General features: G+C 44.7%; 2 protein-coding genes across 2 annotated transcripts in view; both read right to left on the reverse strand.

Annotated features, from left to right (window-relative positions):
• The window catches only part of LOC105547309 (zinc finger protein 506-like), a 215,032-nt gene that overhangs the window by 153,215 nt on the left and 40,024 nt on the right, over positions 1–21,793 (reverse strand).
• The window catches only part of LOC105547382 (zinc finger protein 486-like), a 29,826-nt gene continuing 29,705 nt past the window's right edge, over positions 21,673–21,793 (reverse strand). The window contains 1 exon segment of the mRNA XM_011990969.1: positions 21,673–21,786. Within this exon segment, the coding sequence (XP_011846359.1) occupies positions 21,673–21,786 (114 nt within the window).

Raw genomic sequence — 21,793 nt, forward strand, 5'->3', positions numbered from 1 at the left:
CTTACAAGGGATGTGAAGGACCTCTTCAAGAAGAACTACAAACCACTGCTCAAGAAAATAAGACAGGACACAAACAATTGAAAAACATTCCATCCTCATGGACAGGAAGAATCTATATCATGAAAATGGCCATACCACCCAATGTAATTTATAGATTTAATGCTATCCCCATCAAGTTACCAATGACTTTCTTCACAGAATTGGAAAAAACTACTTTAAACTTCCTATGGAACCAGGAAAGAGCCTGCATAGCCAAAACAATCCTAATCAAAAAGAACAAAGCTGGAGGCATCATGCTACCTGACTTCAAACTATACTAAAAGTCTACAGTAATCAAAACAGCATGGTACTGGTACCAAAACAGATATATAGACCAATGGAACAGAACAGAGGCCTCAGAAATAACACCACACAACTACAACCATCTGATCTTTGACAAACCTGACACAAACAACCAATGTGGAAAGGACTCCCTATTTAAGAAATGGTGTTGGGAAAACTGGCTAGCCATATACAGAAAACTGAAACTGGACCCCTTCCTTACACTTTATACAAAAATTAACTCAAGATGGATTACAGACTTAAATGTAAAACCTAAAACCATAAAAACCCTAGAAGAAAACCTAGGCAATACCATTCAGGACAAAGGCATGTGCAAAGACTTCATGTCTAAAACACCAAAAGCAACACAACAAAAGCCAAAATTGACAAATGGGATCTAATTAAACTAAAGAGCTTCTGCAGAGCAAAAGAAACTATCATCAGAGTGAGCAGGAAACCTAAAGAATGGGAAAAAATTTTTGCATCAATTCATCTGACAAAGGGTTAATATCCAGAATCTACAAAGAACTTAAACAAATTTACAAGGAAAAAACGAACAACCCCATCAAAAAGTGGGCAAAGGATATGAACAGACACTTCTCAAAAGAAGACATTTATGTGGCCAACAAACACATGAAAAAATGCTCATCATCACTGGTCATTAGAGAAAATGCAAATCAAAACCACAATGAGTTACCATCTCACACCAGTGAGAATGGCAGTCATTAAAAAATCAGGAAATAGATGCTGGAGAGGATGTGGAGAAACAGGAATGCTTTTACACTGTTGGTGGGTGCATAAATTAGTTCAACCATTGTGGAAGACAGTGTGACAATTCCTCAAGGATCTAGAACTAGAAATACCATTTGACCCAGTAATCCCATTACTGGATATATACCCAGAGGATTATAAATCATTCGACTATAAAGACACATGCACACTTTTTTTTTTTTTTTTTTTGATATGGAGTCTCGCTCTGATGCCCAGGCTGGAGTGCAGTAGCATGATCTCAGCTCACTGCAAGCTCCACATCCCAGGTTCACGCCATTCTCCTTCCTCAGCCTCCCAGTAGCTGGGACTACAGGTGCCCACCACCACACCCAGCTAATTTTTGTATTTTTAGTAGAGATGGAGTTTCACCATGTTAGCCAAGATGGTCTTGATCTCCTGACTTTGTGATCCACCTGCCTTGGCCTCCCAAAGTGCTGGGATTACAGGCATGAGCCACCGCACCCGGCCCATGCACACATATTTTTATTGCAGCACTATTCACAGTACCAAAGACTTAGAACCAACCCAAATGTCCATCAATGATAGACTGGATAAAGAAAATGCGGCACACATACACCGTGGAATACTATGCAGCCATAAAAAAGGATGAGCTCATGTCCTTTGCAGAGAAATGGATGAAGCTGGAAACCATCATTCTCAGCAAACCAACACAAGAACAGAAAACCAAACACCACATGTTCTCACTCATAAATGGGAGTTGTACAATGAGAACACACGGACACAGGGTAGGGAACATCACACACTGGCGCCTGTCGAGGGGTGGGGGACTAGGGAAGGGCTAGCAATAGGAGAAATACCTAATGTAGGTGACGGGTTGATGGGTGCAGCAAACCACTATGCCACGTGTATAACTGTAACAGAACTGCATATTCTGCACATGTACCCCAGAACTTAAAGCATAATAATAAAAAAAAAGTTGAAAAAAAAAAGATGGGGGGTAATTAAAGGAAGATAAGGTAGATAGATTAAGTTTTTCTTAGCTTTAATATGGTAGGGCTTCACCTGGAACAATGGCCCATGATTTTGAACATGATGATGCTTTTTTGATTTGGGTGTGACGTGTCCATCCTTTTTCTGCTGTGCAAACGGCAGTCTCGGTGGGTAGCAGCATGAGGTAGGGGCCTTCCTAGGCTGTCTCAAGTTTTCCTTTTTTCTATCCTTTGATGAGGACGTGGTCTCCAGGCTGATGTTGGTGTGCTGGACACTCTAGGGGTGGTGCCTGTGCTAAAAGACTTTTAGTTCTGAGAAAAGGGAACGTGGAAGATCCTGCTATAGGGTCCAGCCCTACAGGGCCTGTGGGTTTTTCTTTTCATGTGCGGAGACAAGAGCTCTTGTAAATAAAGACAAAAGACAAAGATAGAAGAAAAGACAGCTGGACCGGGGAGACCACGACCACCAAGTCGCGGAGACCAGTAGTGGCCCCGAATGCCTGGCTGTCCTGTTATTTATTGGATACAAGGCAAGCGGACAGGGTAAGGAGTGTGAGCCATCTCCAGTGATAGGTAAGGTCACGCGAGTCATGTGTCCACCGGACAGGGGGCCCTTCCCTGTATGGTAGCCGAGGTGGGGAGAGAGAGAGAACAGCTTACGTCATTGTTTCTTCCCTGCATTTCAAAGACTTTAGTGCTTTCATTAATTCTGCTACTGCTATCTAGAAGGCGGAGCCAGGTGTACAGGGCAGAACATGAAAGCAGACCAGGCGCGTGACCCCTGAAGCACAGCATCACAGGGAGATGGTTAGGTCTCTGGATGGCTGTGGGCCGGCCTGACTGATGTCAGGCCTTCCACAAGAGGCAGTGGCGCAGACTCTTCTCTAACTCGGGAGGGGGGAGGCGGGGGCGGGAGGGAGACTCCCTCTCCCGGTAGGCTAAGTAATGGGTGCCTTCCCAGGCACTGGCGTTACCGCTAGACCAAGGAGCCCTCTAGTGGCCCTGTCCGGGCATGACAGAGGGCTCACACTCTTCTTCCTAGGTTACAATAGTAGAACAAAGATTATTATAATATTGGAATAAAGAGTAATGCTATAAACTGATTAATAATATTCATATATAATAATATCTATATTCTATATCTAACATAACTATTCTTATTTTAAGTATTTTCTTTGTTATACTGGAACAGCTTGTGCCTTCGGTCTCTTGCCTCGGCACCTGGGTGGCTTGCCGTCCACACTCGCTTAGCGCCACCCAGGAGACATGGCGTCCTCGCACCCTCTCAAGGTTTCAGACTCACTGTGGCCCTCACCACTCCTGTGCATCCCCGCCTTGGGAATGAGGGGCTCTGGAACTCGCCCAGTTGTCCCTGGCGGTTGCTCCTGCCTGAGCCCCCACCATCTGGCCCCTGGCCTCTGGCTAGTTTGCGCTGTCCAGTGGTTTCCCAGCGCCCTCCCCAGGACAGGAAGCGTCTGTCCACAGCTAGGTCCCCGCCGGATCATGCCGCGGCCTCTCTAGGAGCTGCTGGAGGTGGAAATTTGTTGGCATTAACTTTAGGCTGGCCTGGGTTCCTCCATGCAGTTGGAACAAGATTTCTTTTATAAGGGATTTGGATAACATTTCTCATTGCTTTAGTATTATTCATTTTTCCTTCTGAATTTTCTTTACCACCTTTCTTATCCTTTTCCTAAAAGTATATTTTAATTTCCTTACATACCTTGCATATAAACTGTTCCTTTAATAGTTTTATATTCAGGAGGGCTAATTACTTTTAAATTATACAATATTTCCTGTATACATTCTTGTTAAATAATTTTTTTATGACTTTCACAGACAATCTTTGACATGCCTCAACTTTCTGACTTCCTTTTACAGTATTTCTCTCCCTGGTCTCACCCTCTGTGTCTTTCTCTGATCTCTGTCTCTTCCAGTCTCTCTCTCACTCTTTCTCCCTCTCTGTTTCTCTCTCTCATTTGCACTTTGTCTTTCTCTGTCATCCCCTCTTGCTTCTCTCCCCACGTAGTCTCTTGGGCTGGGTGGGATCCAGGTGGCTGCAGTCCAGGCCCTGGGGCGCCGCAGGCCAAGAGACTCAGCAGATGCCCGCAGCAAGTTGCACGAGTCATGGAACTTCTCCTCCTCTACTCTCTTCCCAGCGCCAGTCCCTGCGCTCTTCTTCTATGCAGAGCCAGGCTGGGGAGAGCTATCCACACGCCCCCCCACCCCCCCTCCCGGGCAACTGGTTGCCTGGCTGGGTGGCACAGGCTCCTGGCCCTGACGCCCTCACACTCTTCTGCTCAGCTCCAACTTACAGGTGTCCATGGCCTACCGTCCTCCGAGGGTGGCAAGACACGCCCGAGTGGCATGGAAGGTTTGGAGCTTGGCGGCCAGTGGCCTGAGTGGCTCTGGCTGCATGGCCAGGTGCGAGGAGAGCGTTCCAGCCGCCACTCTGCTGGGTGCCAGCGATCTGCAACAATGTGGAGCTGCGCTTGCTGTTCTCTTTCTCTCTGACTTTTCTCAGTTTCTCTTTCCTCTCTGCTGGTCTTTCCCTGCCTCTGCCAGCCACCTACACTGCTGTTCTCCCGTCTCCTTCTCCTGCCCCTAGGGAGCGGCCAGTAGGAGCGGAGCTTAGCTTCTTTCTTCCGCTGAGAAGAGGGGAAAGGGAAGTTCTGACTATTTTTCCTACTGCCAGAGGAGTGTGTGAGGTTCAGTCTCCCCCTAATGGGAATTTTTCACCTTTTTGTAACCTCTAAGACATCCTGACTAAGGAATACTTCTTCACTCCCCAGTGGCTTTTCTTCCCTTACTCCCAACTAAGGAATGCCTTACTGCCCCTGTGGCTCCTCTTTCCTTGGTATGTCCTAACCAAGGAATGCTTCACCGCCCCGTTGCTTTTCTTTTCTTAGTCCTGACCACCAAGGAAATACTTTACCGGCTCCTCTGGCATTTCCTTCCTTGGTTCATGCATGAGGTTGCCTGGTCCACGTGGTATACGAGGGTCTTTACTCCAGGTCACTGACTGGTTTCTTCCTGCATTGCTGAGAGTCGGGTTTATTTGTCACACTGAGTAGGTCTTGATTCCTTACCCCTGAGGCTGCCTCAATGAAGCAGTGGGGTACCTCCTCATGAGAGAGGACTGGAGACCCCCCTGGAGGAGAATGGCTCTCCATATGGGCCACCATTTTGTTATAAGTAAAATGTTTATTCAGAAATAGAATGCTTGTTCCTCAGCACCACAAGGAAAAATCAGGATTCAGACAAAAGTTTTCTCAGCAAGGCAAATTTACATTCTGCACAAGGGTGCTCCTTGCAGATAGGATAATGGCAAGAGCACAGCTGAATAAAGGAGGGAAGTAATTTTTATCCCTTAAGCAGCTTGTCCCTGCTACTTGTCTCCATTGCCAGGAGCCAGACCTCACAATTTAAACTGAACCTGATTGGCTAAGAACTTAAAACTTTTCTAAATAGGTAAAAGCAATGGAGAACAAAGGAAAAGAGGAAGTTCCCTATGAAAAGACTTAGAAAAGTAATAATATTCCCAAATAAGGAAGGGGTATAGGCTGTGAGCTGGGTCATGACCGTAAGCACGTGCAGCACAGATATCCTGATTAAAGTACAAGGATATAGGGTGTACTATGTGCCTGTGAGCATGTGTAGCACAAATATGTTGGTCTTGAACTCCTGACCTCACGTGATCCACCCAACTCTTCCTTCCAAAGTGTTGGGAATTACAGGCGTGAGCCACCACACCTGGCCAGGGACTTTCTTCTGTAGATTTAGAAACATATAAGACATGTATATACAGAAACATATACAAACACAAAGGCTTATACACATGTCTAATTAATGTCCGTTTGTGAGTATGTATTGAAAAAAAGGCCCCAAAGAAAAGTATGTAAGAGGTCATTACCTTACTCATTCGCCTCAAGACACAGAAATTCAATGAACGCAGCCCACGTGATTCTAGTCAGCCAGTTAGCTCAGCCCAAGTGATTCCAATCAGCCAATTAAATTAGCCCAAGTGATACCAATTAGTCAATTATATCACCATAGGTGAATCGAATTAGCCAACTAGATTAGCCCAAGGTGATTCCAATCAGCCAATTTTCTTAGCCTAGGTAGATTCAATCAGCCAATTATCTAAGTAGTGACTACAGATTTATCAAAGCAGGCCCAAACTAGTGGATGTGAAGAACACATACATACATTGAGAAGGAATGCAGGATGCTGAAATGCACACCTGAACAGCATGTATAATGTGGCTTTGCTGTCAGCTAATTTCTGAGGCCTATGCTACTGAAGGTGAAGGTTATTTTGTTTATACAAACAATATTGTACAAATATGTTTCATTCTGAAATGCTATTGAGTAAAAGATATTGGAAGTAACTACATATCTGCATAATGTGTATATGCCAAGTGATTGAAAATGGTATTTGAGGGAATATTTCTTGTATACATATTTACATAGACATGCTCATCCTGTATGTAAATTTAAAAAATCTATTTACCTGGCCAGCTGCAGTGGCTCATGCCTGTAATCCCAGCAATTTGGGAGGCTAAGGTGGGTGGATCACCTGAGGCGGGGGTTCAAGACCAGCCTGACCAATATGGAGAAATCCTGTCTCTACTGAAAATATGAAAATTAGTCAGGTATGGTTGCACATACCTGTGATCTCAGCTACATGGGAGGCTGAGGCAGGAGAAGTGCTTGAACCCAGGAGGCGGAGGTTACACTGACCCAAGATTGCACCATTGCACTCCAGCCTAGGCAACAAGAGTGAAACTCCATCTCAAAAAAAGAAAAAAAAAATCTATTTACCTATGTGTGTATATATATACCAATGTATCAATATTTTTATTTATATTTATAGAGAATAAAGATGTAGAATGAATATGGAAGTATTGATAAATATTGGTACTAACAGTAATATAGAAAGAAACTTTCATACATGTATAAACTTAATTGCCTTATAAACTATATCTAGAATAGTACACAAATAGAGGTATGCTCTGACATACATTCTGCTGCATTTAACATAAAAGAAGAAAGCACTGGACCTTGTTGTTGATTTCTGTAAGATGTCAATGCACTAAGGCCATGGAAGTCATTAACTGTCATGTCAAGGTTGACCCCTACTCTATGTTGTATATATGGCCAGAGATAAACCAGCCCAAGTCCAAAGGCACACACCTACATCTGACAATGCTTATTCTTCTTCATTAGAACTTCCATCAGGACAAGGGTCCTTGTTTTATCCCATGAGTGTGTGCTGTAAAAGTACAATCTTGTCTTTTTGTCGTTGTGGCTAAAGAAGGGGACTTTTTTTTTTTTTTTTTTTGAGATGGAGTCTCGCTGTGTTGCCCAGGCTGGAGTGCAATGGCATGATCTTGGCTCACTGCAACCTCCACCTCCAAGGCTCAAGCGATTCTCCCACCTCAGCCTCCCCAGTAGCTGGGATTACAGGCATGCACCACCATGCACAAATTTTCTTTGGCCCCTATTTTTATTAATTTCTCCTTTTCAGCAGAAGAAAAGATAGGAACTGCAGTTGGGGGAGGAAGGCAAGGGGTTAAGTGAAAAACAGGCATTTGAGAAGAAACAGCAGCTTGTTTGGCTATTTGATCTGCAAGGTTATTCCCTCAGCTTTCAAAGGAGGTCTTTTTTTGGTGTCCTGAAACATGGACAATAGCGATTTCTTCTGGCAGCTGGAGATTATCTAATACTTTGGTGATTATATCTTTGTGGACCAGGTCTTGGTCTTTACTATTAATAAGACCTTGTTCAGTCTGAAATTCTCCTAAAGGTATGAGCTACTCCAAAGGCATATTTGGAATCAGCATAAATTGTCCCTTCTGGATTTTGCAAGTGCTTTACGGCTTGATTTAGTGCAAACAATTCACATGTTTGAGCGGACCAATTGTTAGGCAATCTTCCCGACTCTATCTCTGCAAGAGCTTCACCATCAATTACTGAATGTCCGTTATGCCTTTTCCCTTCAATCACTCGAGAAGAGCCATCTAGGATTAGGTGTTGTCCCGTTTTGAAAGGGGCCTTAAATCAGGCCTGACTTGTGTGTGAGAATTAATTAGATCTAAACACTTATGTTCTGGCCCTTTTTGATTTGGGTTGCCTGTTGGCAAACCTGCTGGGTTAAGTGAATTGTCATTGGTTAATGTTAAGTCATCTCTTTTTAATAAGATAGCTAGATACTTAAAAATTCTTGAGTCGGTGAGCCATCTCCCTGCTTTTTGGTTCTAGATAGTTGTAACTTGATGGGGTGTGCTCACAATTAAGTTTCCTCCAAAGATTACTTCCTACTTTCTTCAGTTAACAGGGTGGTAACTGCAATGTATTGAACACATTCGGGCCACCCAAAGGTTAGTGGATCTAAAACTTTTGATAGGAAGGCTACAGGTTGCCGACGCCCCCGTTGTTCCTGGGTAAGTACTCCTAGAGCTACCCCCTCGTTCACATTAACGACAAGGTGAAATGCTTTCTCTAGGGAAAGTAAGGCTAGGGCAGGGGCAGTTACAAGTTGATGTTTAAGTTCTTCAACCTGGTGGATTTCTTCAGAAGTCCACGGGAGAAGGTTAGGCTTTTCTTGGGTAAGCATTAGATATAAAGGTTTTGTCCTTAGGGCCTATGAGTCAATTCATAAGTGACAATACCCAACTAACCCTAGAAATTTTCTGAGTTCTTGCTTAGTCAGGCAAAGGCAATGACACGATTCCTTCAACTCGTTCAGGCTCTATCCTTCATTTGCATTTACTTATTAAGTATGTCAAGTACTTCACTTCTGGATCTACGAATTGAAGCTTTCCCTTTGAAACTCATAACCTTCCTCCTTGCAAACAGTTAAGGACATGGATGGAAAAATCAGTCACTTGTTCTACAGCCTCACCAGTTATAAGAAGAACATTTACTTATTGGAGCAAACATATGTGTTTGGGGGTAGAAATCTGTTCCAGAACCTGTTCTGAAATTTGGCCAAAGAGGTTAGGGGAATCTGTGAATCCTTGGGGCAAATCTCCCCCATGGGTACTGTTCCTTCCATCCAGAATGAGGATCTTCCCATTCGAAAGCAAATATGTCCCGGCTGTTTTCAGCCAAGGGGCATGCCCAGAAGGTGTCTTTTAAGTCTATTACTGTAAACCATTGATGGTCATATGGGATTTTGCTAAGGATGGTGTAAGGATTAGGGACATCAGGATGAGTAGCCAGGACTATCTGGTTGATAGCTCTGAGGTCAGGTACTAGTTGATATGACCCATCTGATTTCTTTACAGGCAGTATTGGGGTGTTATAAGGGGACAAACAGGGTTCAAAGAGCCTGTCCTGAATGAGACCTTCAATTATGGGCTTCAAGCCTATTCTGCCTGCTAGGGGAATGGGATAGTGCTTTCTTCTTACTATTTTCCCAGGCGTTTTGAACTTTATGTGTATCGAAGGGACTTGATACACATAAAGTCTTCCCCGATTTCTTTCTCTTGACCAGACATCAGGATGAATGTATTTTTCATCCACGGTGATAAGTAGGTTTAATGAGGTGAGGAATCCCTCTGTACCAACATGTAAGCCTATAACTAGTTTAGCATTAAGTCCCTTCCTAATTGATTAATTGCTGACTCAGGTCAGGGATTAATGAAAACTTAATATGAGTTGATTGGTTTTTGTATCTGACTTCTGCTTCCTCTAGGATTTTGGCTTTAAATCCTTCTCCCTTTACCCCTGAAACAGAAAGTTCTTCCAAGGAGCAGGTGATATCACATGGAGGGAAACAAACAGAGGAGCGGTCTGCTTTTGAATCTACTAAAAGTGTTATGAGCTCATATTTTTGTCCCACCTCTAAATTTATCAAGAGCTTTTGGTGGGATTCGAGAGAAAAAATACATAGCCCCTGACCCCCCATTCTTCCTCAAAAGTCATGAGTGGAATAACTTCTTTTCCTTCTCCCAGTCAGAACGTTCCCTCTTGAAGTGACCTACTCTACCACATTTAAAACACTTATCCTGTCCTTCCTCTTTTCCTACTCTAGGATTCTTTGGTTTTGCTTCCCTATGCCCTTTATAGGGCGTGACAGATGAAGACTTGGATCCTTCACAGGTTTTGGCCCCCTGGAAGCTTTGTTTAGAAGTGTGTGGGTTTGGAGCCCCCTGCTGGAAGGTGGATAACATCATTTTTGCCTTCTGGTTTTGCTTCTCTTCATCCCTCCTCACATATACTCTCTGAGCTTCTCTGAGAAGATCACTCATAGGATGGTCTTTCCAATTCTCTATCTTTTGTAGTATTTTTGAGACATCTGGCCAACTATTGGTGATAAAATGAAGCTTTAGCATTCCTTGCCCTAGTGGGTCTTCTAAATCTAAGTCTGCATATGTTCTCATTCACTCTTTCAGTCTATCTATGAATTCCATAGGCCCTTCATCCTTCCCTTGTTGAATGTTGAATGCTCAGGAAAGATTTCATTTTTTGGGGGGGCACTGACTCCCGAATTTATTATCATTTCCCTGAGGTCTTGCATATTTTCCCGGTGAGCTGCATTGTTATTATCCCACTGGGGGTCTTGGGTGGGGAATTTTTGGTCCACAGCTGGAACGTTTTGACCAAGAGGATGTTCATGTTCCCAGACTATCATAGCAGCCCTATGGATCATGTTCCTTTCTTCCTGAAAAGAGGATGTCCAGGATGGACATTAACTCAGCCCAAGTGTATAACTGAGGTCCTAACAATTTGCCAATGTGATCTGCCACTCCTTAAGGGTCATCTAATAGTGGCTTGAGTTTTTGTTTTAAATTTTGAACTTCTGAGCTAGTTAAGGGAGCATTCATGAAGCCAATGGCCCCCCTCCTTGCGACACCTCCCTTAAGGGGAAGAGGGTTGGGGCTGACTCCTTAGAGGCAAGAGGAAAAGGGAAATTCTGAATATCCTTTTTACATTGTTCTACCTCACATTGGAGTCCTTTTAGGGAATGGTACTTAGGCTGGTAAGGAGCAGGCTCATGGGATGACAATTCCCAAGAACCAGGCTTGTAAGGAGGAGGGGATTTGGAGCTGGGTCTGGGGCAGCTTTGAGGAAGAATAGGGGGGTCAGGGGCTTTGTCTTTTTTCTCTCGAATCCCACCAAGAGCTCTTGGTAAATTTAGAGGATTCAGAAGCAGCCCACTCCTCTGTTTGTTTCCCTCAATCTGATATCACCTGCTCATTGGAAGAAATTTATGTTTCGGGGTGAAGGGAGCCCCAGGAGGTCCCTGAGTAGAGGGATTGGGGGGTACTGAGCAGAGGAAGATGGTCTAGGGGATCCCATGCATTGGAGTCTTTAGGCATTGGAACTAGCTTTCAGAGGTGCTAGATCAGGGTTTCCCCCGGTTGTCTTTAAAGGACAAAGGAGGACAGGTCCTTGTCTCCAACAAAGAGTATAGTCCAGCTCTTCTTGAGTGACTGGACTTTTATCATTCACATATTCAATTAAAAGCCAACACATCACATCCTCATTTGACCCAAACTTTGGCCAGAAGACTAAGGTTTGAGGATGGGTTCTTGGGTCCAAATAAAACAGCAACATTTTATCATTTGTTTCTTTTCCCTATGCCCTTTAATTATCTTTCCAATACTTTAACATGAAACCTAGGGGACTATCAAGGGGAATATCATTGCTGTTAGTTTTATCCTTTTTACTACCTATCCTACTTGGGGTATTTCCCATTTTGGGTACTGGTCAGGCTCAATCTGTCATACTAGAGATTTCTTGCCTTTCTTACCTTGGAAGTCTGGGGTGAGGCTGAACTCATTATATTACAGATTTCTTGCCTTCCTTCTCCTGAAAGGCTTAACCCCACCTATTGGAGGTCTCTTCCACTCTTCTCATTTTGCTTCCTTCTCTCTGGCCACTTCCCCAGAGGGAATTTAGGTACATCTCAGCATTGGCGGCTTCAGTATAAGCTCCCGACCTGGACTCCCTTACAGGAGGGCCGCCATAAGCCATATGAGGTGACCGTGGAACTGCAGATTGGACTCCCTCACTCCGCATTCAATGTCCTTGAATCTCATTCATTCACTTTCAACCTCCAAGATATCCTGACCACCAAGGAAATACTTTATAACGCCTGTGAAGTTTCTTACCTTGGTCTGTGCACAGAGTTACCTGGTCACCGTGGTGTGTAACGATCCTTCCACCCACATTGCTGACAGTCCATGTTTATTTATCACTCCAGGGGAAGTCCCAGTACCCCTGCCTCTGAGGCCATGGCAACAAGGCAGTGGGACACATCTCATCAGAGATGACTGGGGACCTCTCCCCAGAGGAGAAAGTGAATCCCAGATGAGCCCCTAAGATCGTTGGAAATAAATGCTTGGTGCCACAAAGAAGAATAAGCACTCTGGCAGAAAGCTTTCTCAGCAAGGCAATTTACTTCTGCAGAAGGGCACCACTTGCACCTGGTGTGGTCGCAAGAGCACACCAAGCAAGGTAGGGCAGGAGTTTTTATCCCTAACGCAGCAGATCCTGTGGCTGTGTCCTCTCCCCATTAGCTGGAGTCCTACTGCACAATCTAACTGACCTGATTGTCTACTTAAAATTGAATAGGGCTAATTATGCAGTAAGGGAGAGGTGTCCGTTACAGTACAAGGCATGTTGCCCAGGGTGGAGTGAAGTGGCATGATCTTGGCTCACTGCAACCTCCATCCCTCAGGTTCCAGCGATTCTCCTGCCTCAGCCTTCCAAGTAGCTGGGATTATAGCTCCCGCCACCACCCCCAGCTAATTTTGGAATTTTTAGTAGAGATGGGGTTTCACCATGTTGGCCAGGCTACACTCAAACTCCTGACCTCAGGTGATCCACCCACCTCGGCCTCCCAAAGTGCTGGGATTACAGGCGTTGAGTCACAGTGACCAGCCAAGGTCACATTTTTTTTTTTCTTTTCTTTACACAGGTGCTGATGAACTCAGGTGTAATTAACCCTAAGGGGTAAATTATTCACTAACTACAGTCATAGGGTCCAATTTTTATCAACAAGTTTTCAGCTCTTTGATATTGTCCTACATTCAGAAGTCACAAATGAAACATACTGGAATGTGTGATGTGAACAATGTCTTGGAGATTAACATCCAGGTTTTTACATATTACATATAACAGCATGAAAGCTGGTGCCCTACGGAAGCGAAAGAAACTGTACCTAAGAACACAGAATTTTAGGGACATCAATTATTAAGGATGCAGAAGCAGAAGTGCTCCTAGATGTTTACATTATCTAGATAGAAAAATTCAAGCTGAGCCCCAGTGAGTTAAGGAACATCCCCGACTGCTGTGAGTGATGGGCTTTCCATCCAAAGCACAGATGTGAAACCTGACAGGTTTTTTTTTTTTTTTTGAGACAGAGTCTCTGTCACCCAGGCTGGAGTGCGGTGGTGCGATCTCGCCTCACTGCAAGCTCTGCCTCCCTGGTTCAGCCATTCTCCTGCCTCAGCCTCCCGAGTACCTGGGAGGTGCCCACCACCATGCCTGGCTAATTTTTTGTATTTTTGGTAGAGATGGGTTTTCACCGTGTTAGCCAGGATTGTCTCGATCTCCTGACCTCGTGATCCGCCTGCCTCGGCCTCCCAAAGTACTGGGATTACAGGCGTGAGCCACCACGCCCAGCAACCTGACCAGTTTCAAATGACCCCCCGGCGCCCCACATCACAAAAGTTGCTCCCACAAATCTGGAATGCTATCTGTTCCTGAGGGATCAGGTCCCACCTGTGTCTCTGAGACACTGACTTGAGATGAGGCCAATTAATTCAAGCGTAAATGGCCTAAATCATCATCAGCTTCAGGTTGTGTTTTGGAGTTTGTCCACTTAAGAGGGTTGATAAAAAATGGCTCACAAGACACATGCCTGGGAAATGGGGTTTCCTCCTTTGCTCTTAGCAGATCCTGGGCAACCCAGTAATTAACCTTCTTGATTTCTCAACTTTCACATTTGCGAAAAAGGCGCCAGTGCCCGTGACATTTCCCGGAAGACGCAGCCCTTGTGACCCCCTACAAAGTTCTGAACTTCTGCGCAGGTGGGCCATCTGGCAGATTTCTCTCAAAAGCAGCTGAGCTTGGGCTCTGGCTAGAGAAGGCAGAGGGCTGAGGCACAACGGACATTGTCTCAGACATCAGGACAGTTTCCATAGCAGTTTAGGAAAGAAGGCAGCTCCCTGGGCTGGAGACGATGCAATGCTCTGGAAAGAGACTTGGGTGCAGGTGAGAGAGGAAACCCAGCTGCACCGGGCCAATGAGGGCAGGCCGAACCGCCCGATTTGGACAAAGGTAAAGTATACTTCCTAGCCTAATGCCCTCCTCAATACCCAGCCCAGACCTACTCTTCACGACCCTAGCTGCAGTCACTCTCCCTGGCAAGGGGGCGGCATGGAATTGGTTGCCAGCAATACTTTGGACACCAGTAAGTCCACGGCGCTCTGCCCCTACCTCCAGGACTACGCACCGCCCCGATGCATACTGGGATTGTAGTTCTGAAGCAACCTACCCACTGGCTAAGAACGGTGAAGACACTACAACTCCCAGCATAGGAGGCGCTGCGCGCACCGCCCTGCCGCTTTCTGTGGGCTGCGAACCGCTCCCGAGCCTGGTACAGGCTGGGATTGTAGTCCTGTAGCCTTGTAGCCAAAGGGCTGGGAGTTGCTATGAGACTGCATCTCCCAGAAAGCTCAGCCAGGCGCGCCCCGCTCTGTCCCTTCCTCCAGTGAGGCGCGCAGTCCCTGATCCCTGTGCACGCTGGGATTGTAGTCCTGCAGCCCTGCGATCACTGGCCGGCATTGATTAAGAAATTTCAGCTCCCGGCCTCGCTCCTCCATACCTTCAGAGCACTTCCGCCATGAGGAGGAGGAGCCTGGCTGTTCTTTAACCTCTCCTACCTGATGGGAGTGAAGTAGCCAAGGCAGCCTGTCTCACCAAGTAATTGTGATACCGCATCCCCCAGCGTGCTGGCTTCCTGACTTCCAAAATGCCGGAAGTTTGATTTCTCACAGAACTTCAAGGGTCCGGATCGTTTCCCAGCCTGCTCAGAGTTGCCATGGTTCTCACCCTCTGGGAAGTTGGAACACTCAGTGACACCATGTGTTCCTTGAAACTAATCTATGTTACCTTTTAGGCTTTTGAGACCATTTGAACTCTGACTTTGTGGCATTTATTACAAAATCTACTAAAATGGGGCAACTGTCTGATTTTACCTCGTTTTCCACACATGCTGGTTAGGCCATCTGTTAATTAGACATGGTTTTCTCCAAAAGGGGATTATCCCTTCCTGATTGCCTCCAAGAGAAGGATGAAATAGTTGGGGACTCTAAGGATCCATTTCCCAAATTTGGGATTCCACACTGATCATTCCTGGGGAAAATGTGACATTCTTTTCCGTAACCACAATCTTAGGCCAGCCTGAGTGCCATCCTAGCCCGATGGGGCTTATGGAACTCCAACTTAGTTCTGGTTAAGTTTTATGTAAATATCCTTGTCTGTGTTTCACCTGGCTCTACTACATAAAATGTCTAGGAGAAAGTAGGAGGTGACAAGAATACAGGTGAAATTACAGGTATTGGAATGGGACACACTGATTCTGTGGAGGTAGAGGGAAAACAACAACCTGAAACCCAAGGAATGCACAACTTAAACCTCAGAAGCTGTGGGGAACGGAGGGGCATTAATTAGTTTTTGTCTTTCTGAATTACTCCTCATGCAACCCAGAAAAGAGTATGGGAATCCTGTTGGGGCCAGGACAGGAGTAGTATTTGTTAGACCAGAAAGTAAGGCAGAGGCTGTGAATTCATCTCCTCCTTTTGACTCCCCACATTACCCTTAAGAATCCTTTGAGACTGTTCTATCTCTCTGTGATGTAGGTGTGGAATTCTAGGGGGCAGCGTGCACTCTCAATGCCCAGCTGTCTGAGACCACAGTTCCTTCAGGTGATGGGTGATATGGTTTGGCTGTGTCCCCACCCACATCTCATCTTGAATTGTAGCTCCCATAACTCCCATGTGTTGTGAGAGGGACCTTGTGGGAGGTAATTGAATCACGGGGGTGCATCTTCCCCAAGCTGTTCTTGTGATACTGAATATATGTCAGAGATCTGATGGTTTTACAGAGGGCAGTTCTCCTGCACATGCTCTCTTGCCTGCCACAATGTAAGATGTGTCTTTGCCTCTCCTTGCCTTCCTCCATGATGTTGAACCGACCGCTGAACTCCAGCCATGTGGAACTGTGAGTCAATTAAACTTCCTTTCTTTGTAAATTACCCAGTCTTGGGTATCTCTTTATTAGTAGCATGAGAACAGATTAGTACTATGGAGAACTATTGTTTTTTTCAGAGGAGACTCAGTCCCACATGGGTAAGCTGAAGCTGGAAGCTAGGCAGCATTGATTACATTTTCTCCTTTTTCTGTGAACTGGGGCTCCTCCTTCCCTTTTCCTACCACTTAGACATGAAGCTGTATTAGTCGATATGTGTGTGAAGTAGAGACACAGGTAAAGGAATCTTAGACAGCCCCCAGCATAGCTTGACTCTTGCCTATTGTCTTCCCACTTTATGAAATCTATTATGTTGGCACAGAGAGATACCTTAAGATGGGGTCTCTCAGGAGCAATTAGAGCAGCGTACTTCTAGCGAAGCTGATAGGACAGGGCAGGTGTGCCAGTGAGGATCAAAGCTTTTGTCCACATTTTTGAGTCGGTCTGTGTGTGGCAGATGACTTTGGGAAAGATCCCAGATCCCTGGAAGGAACCATTAAGAGAGGATTCATGTAGTTCAGAACACTTGCGTGCGTGTTCATCAGTGTTTAAGTCGGATTCTCAGGGTTAAGTCTGTGGTAGGGCTGCAGGGCAATGCTTCCCTGTGAAAGGCTCTGATCAGGTGTAAAATATGTGGCTCTGGCACAGGGAGGCATCTTTGTCTGACAGAACATCATACTTCTGTGGATGTGAGATTCTTTGCCCTTCCTTAGCTGGGCACCACTGACTGTTTGAGAATCATGCATACATAGGCCTTTTTGTTTTGAAATTCTTAAATATTGGAACAGGAAAAAACATTTTTATCCATTTTCAAATTGAATAATAGCATGAGCAACTTCAGGGAAAATGTCACAGGAGGAAACTCTGGAGCCTTGCGCATCCCCAGAAATCTCCAAAATCCTGATACAACCTGTGGAATTCACCTTATTAACACCGATTTATTTGTTCGTATAGATTTATCTTTCTTTCTTTCTTTTTTTTTTTTTTTTGAGACGGAGTCTTGCTCTGTGGCCCGGGCTAGAGTGCAGTGACCGGATCTCAGCTCACTGCAAGCTCCGCCTCCCGGATTTACGCCGTTCTCCTGCCTCAACCTCCAGAGTAGCTGGGACTACAGGCGCCCGCCACCTCACCCAGCTAGTTTTTTGTATTTTTTAGTAGAGACGGGGTTTCACCGTGTTAGCCAGGATGGTCTCGATCTCCTGACCTCGTGATCCGCCCGTCTCGGCCTGCCAAAGTGCTGGGATTACAGGCTTGAGCCACTGCGCCCAGCCTAGATTTATCTTTCACTGGACCTTTATTTTGTTCTATGTCATGAAGAACATGAAGAGTAAGTCAATTCTTTCCTTTGAGATAGGAACATCAATTTTTCACGAGTCAAGTATTAATGATATCACCCTCCACATAGTTTTTCCTGTTTATTAAATTTGTGCTGTGGTTTAAATATTTGTGTCCCCCTCCAAATTCATATGTGGATAGTATTAGGGATGTGACCTTTGCGGAAGTGACTAAGCCAAGAGAGCGCCATCTTCCCTAATGGAATAAGTGAGGTCAAAGGGAGTGTCCTTGTCTCTTTTGCCATGTGAGGACACACCAAGAAGGTACCATCTATGAGGAACTGGGCTGTCACCAAACTCCAAATTTGTTGGTGCCTTGATCTGGCACTTTCCAGCCTCCCGAACTGTGAGCAATAAAGTTCTGTTGTTTTTACATTACCCAACCTAAGGTATTTTGTTATGGCAGCCTGGATGGACTAAGACAGTTTCTTAGGCACTTTAGTCTGTTTCTGAATTTTTAGTTCCAATGATCTATTAGCTTTTTTAATCAATCATGATTTTTTTCCATGGCTGGTCAATATTATCTGTGTTTTGTTGTTGTTGTTGTCGTTTTTTCCAGAGTTTTCTTGGCTCTTCTTGTCTTTTCATCTATATGCTGTTTTATTTATTTATTTACTTTTGAGATGGAGTCTTGCTCTGTCTCCCAGGCTGGAGTGCAGTGGTGCGATCTCGGCTTGTGCAACCTCTGCCTCAGAGGTCCAAGCAATTTTCCTGCCTCAGCCTCCCGAGTAGCTGGGATTACAGGTATCCACCATCATGCCTGGCTAATTTATGTATTTTCGTAGAGACAGGGTTTCACCATATTGGCCAGGCTGATTTTGAACTTCTGACCTCAGGTGACCCACCCGCCTCAGCCTCCCAAAGTGCTGGGATTACAGGTGTGAGCCACTGCACCCGACCTATATGCTATTTTGTAGTAAAATGTCTACCTCCAATATCTAATGATATCTATATTAGAACAAAATTAAATTTATAAATTACCTAAGGACAGTTGATATTGAAAGTATATTGAGTTTTTCTGCCTAAGAACATGTAAGTTTTCTATTTGCTTATATCTACATTCATATATTGTATGAACATTCTGTCTTTTCTGATATTCTGTAAACCTTTTTGTAATATGGATTCCTAGTTTACTTTATTCTGCTAAAAAGTCATCTGAGACACAATAAAATTGTAAAGAGTTTGAGTAAGAGCAATTGATTGATTATAGGACACCAGTCTGAAAGAAGTTTAGTGTTTCACTGACAGTGTAAGAGGCAACTATTTATTGGAAAAATGTAGAAACAAAATAAATTATTTGATTAGTGGTAGTTAGAAACTTGTTTCTTCTTGGTTTTTTGTTCCTTTTTTTTTTTTTTGAGTCTCGCTCTGTCATCCAGGCTGGAGTGCAGTGGCCGGATCTCAGCTCACTGCAAGCTCCGCCTCCCGGGTTCACGCCATTCTCCTGCCTCAGCCTCCTGAGTAGCTGGGACTACAGGCACCTGCCACCTCGCCCGGCTAGGTTTTTGTATTTTTAGTAGAGACGGGGTTTCACTGTGTTAGCCAGGATGGTCTCGATCTCCTGACCTCGTGATCCGCCCGTCTCGGGCTCCCAAAGTGCTGGGATTACAGGCTTGAGCCACCGCGCCTGGCCGGTTTTATGTTTCTTTACCTTGTTGAAAAGTTCCTAATTATATAAGTTTGTTGACTACTTCTGACTGGTCGACATTCATTTCTGTTTTTGTTTAAAATAGGCAGCTACAAGAAACAATTCAAGTTAAGTTTGCTAGGCTTCCTGGGATAGAAGCCATGGCTGGTCATCTGATCTTATTGGGTTAATTTCTTCAGGTGAACACTAGGGAGATGTCATCAGTCATGGTAGTGTTTATTTCTTTTTTTTCCAACTCCTGTGTCTCTACATCAGACATGGTGTTGTTTAGACATAAATGACGTGAACAAACACAGAAAAGCACTACCTGTCTGAAAGCACTACCATGTGTTATACACACTGCATAATTAGTGTTCCAGTTGGAGTGAGTTGGTGGCTCCAGGAGATTAAAATTATTCAGATGAAAACATGGCATTGATTCTGCATGTCTGGAGAGGGCGTCTGTACCCAGGCTACACAACTGACTCCAAATTTAGAGGAATTGTGCTGCTTTCATTTTCTAATATCTTCCGGTTTCATTTACGTCCATCCCCACTTATGTATGCATCAAAGCCCTTCACCTTTTTACCCGAGTCACGGTTGCAGCTTTCTCACTGTTCTCCCCACCCCATGTTATTTTACACACTACTTTGTAAGCGCTCATGAGAAGTTTGGAGTGCTTATTGTGGTAAAAAACTTTTTAGCTTAGAGGAGAGCAGGCCATGAGGACATCACCAGTTAATATTCAGTGGGCATCCTGATGATATTTACTGTGTTTAACTCTGCAGATAGAATTGAGGTCCTGTGATTATCTGCTTTCTTCAACGAATTATGCCAAGCAGCTACAAAAGGGACTGCACAAGTTAAGTACCTAACATACATGTAATTAATGAATGAAGCCTAACCACAGCCTTCCAAAATGTCTAAGTGGGCCTGAGGCCCATCTTACAGCACCCAGGGACCTCTGTTATGTCTGTGTGAAGGACAAAGACCAGCTAAAAGAATTGCCTTGGGAGGCCGAGGCGGGTGAATCGTGAGGTCAGGAGATCAAGACCATCTTGGTCAACATGGTAAAATCCCATCTCTACTAAAATACAAACAAAAAATTAGCTGGGGATGGTGGCACATGCCTGTAGTCCCAGCTACTTGGGAGCCTGAGGCAGGGGAATCGCTTGAACCTGGGAGGCAGAGGTTGCAGTGAGCCAAGATCATGCCATTGCACTCCAGCCTGGGCAACAGAGTGAGACTCCACCTCAAAAAATAAAAAATACTGACTATAATAATAACAACTCTTCTGTTCATGAGATGGTGACATCAGAGTTCCCAACACAAGGAAAGTGGCCCTAAATCCCCTGCACACCTCCCTTTTTTATACTGACTCCATGATGTAAAATTCTGCTATTTATTCATTTGCCACAAACTTCCTCTACAAAGGCAAAAAGAGCACTGCTTCAGATTGTGACTGTATTTGGACATAGGGTCATTAAAGAGGTAATTAAGGTTGTGAGTTCACTGGCATGGGACCTAATTAAATATAACAGGTTCTTATAAGAGGAGGTAGTAAAGACAGAAGCACAAGAAAAGATTCTGTTAACACAGTTAGAAGACAGCCATCTACAAGCCAAAGAGAGAGCCTTGGAGAAGTTATTCCACCAACATCTGTTAGATTTCTAATTTCCAGAACTGCAAGAAACAACTTGCTGTTTTTAAGGCCCTTCATTCTGTGATGCTGTGTTATGGCAGTCCTAGCAAACTATGACAGCCTATTAGTCCACACACACAATATTCCCTGCAGTATGACTGACATGGAAAGAGGATGGTATACCATGCTGCATCAGCATTGAAAGACTAAACCACTGTGGGGAAGAGCCTCCCTTGTGGCATATTATGAAGACATGTGCGTGCACACCTCCTTCCCTGATGGGATACGGGGGTGAGTTCTTGAGATGACACATTGCAGGAACATGCATAAAGCAGTCTCACACCCTTTTTTTTTTTGTTGTTTATACAACACATTCCTCTATTTTTGCATAAAAACTTCCCTAGTAGTGTTGGCTTTTAAGTTTTGGAGAAGGTCTGTAGGACTGAAGCTGCATGCCACAGGAGATGCCTGGGGTGGGGAGTTAAAACAATACAAACGATAGCAACATGCAAAAATGCTCATGGCCTAATGTAAAGTGAAAACAAGATGAAAGCCTTTTCTCTAATATTTCTACAAGTTTGTGAACAGACACTTCCCACCTAACCAGGTTGCCACTGGGACGAACGAAGGCCAGACTGTATTGAAACAGGACTATGGGTCACTCCTGGGAAGGCCCTAGGACAGAGGTCAGAGAGTTTCCATATTTCAATCTGGGACCTGGGCCTGTCCTGGTCTTCTCAGGTTTCTATCTCTCTAGAGACCCCTAGGTGTCTGCTCTCGCCACAGCCCAGTGCTGACTAAGGTTGGTGGTGTAGGGCACCCAGTCTTTTTCCAAAGAGTTGGAGGAGTTAGACTCATCAAACAGCTCCTCATTAATCTGAATG

This window comes from Mandrillus leucophaeus, unplaced genomic scaffold (genome assembly GCF_000951045.1).
Source record: "Mandrillus leucophaeus isolate KB7577 unplaced genomic scaffold, Mleu.le_1.0 Scaffold11, whole genome shotgun sequence".
Taxonomy (NCBI): domain Eukaryota; kingdom Metazoa; phylum Chordata; class Mammalia; order Primates; family Cercopithecidae; genus Mandrillus; species Mandrillus leucophaeus.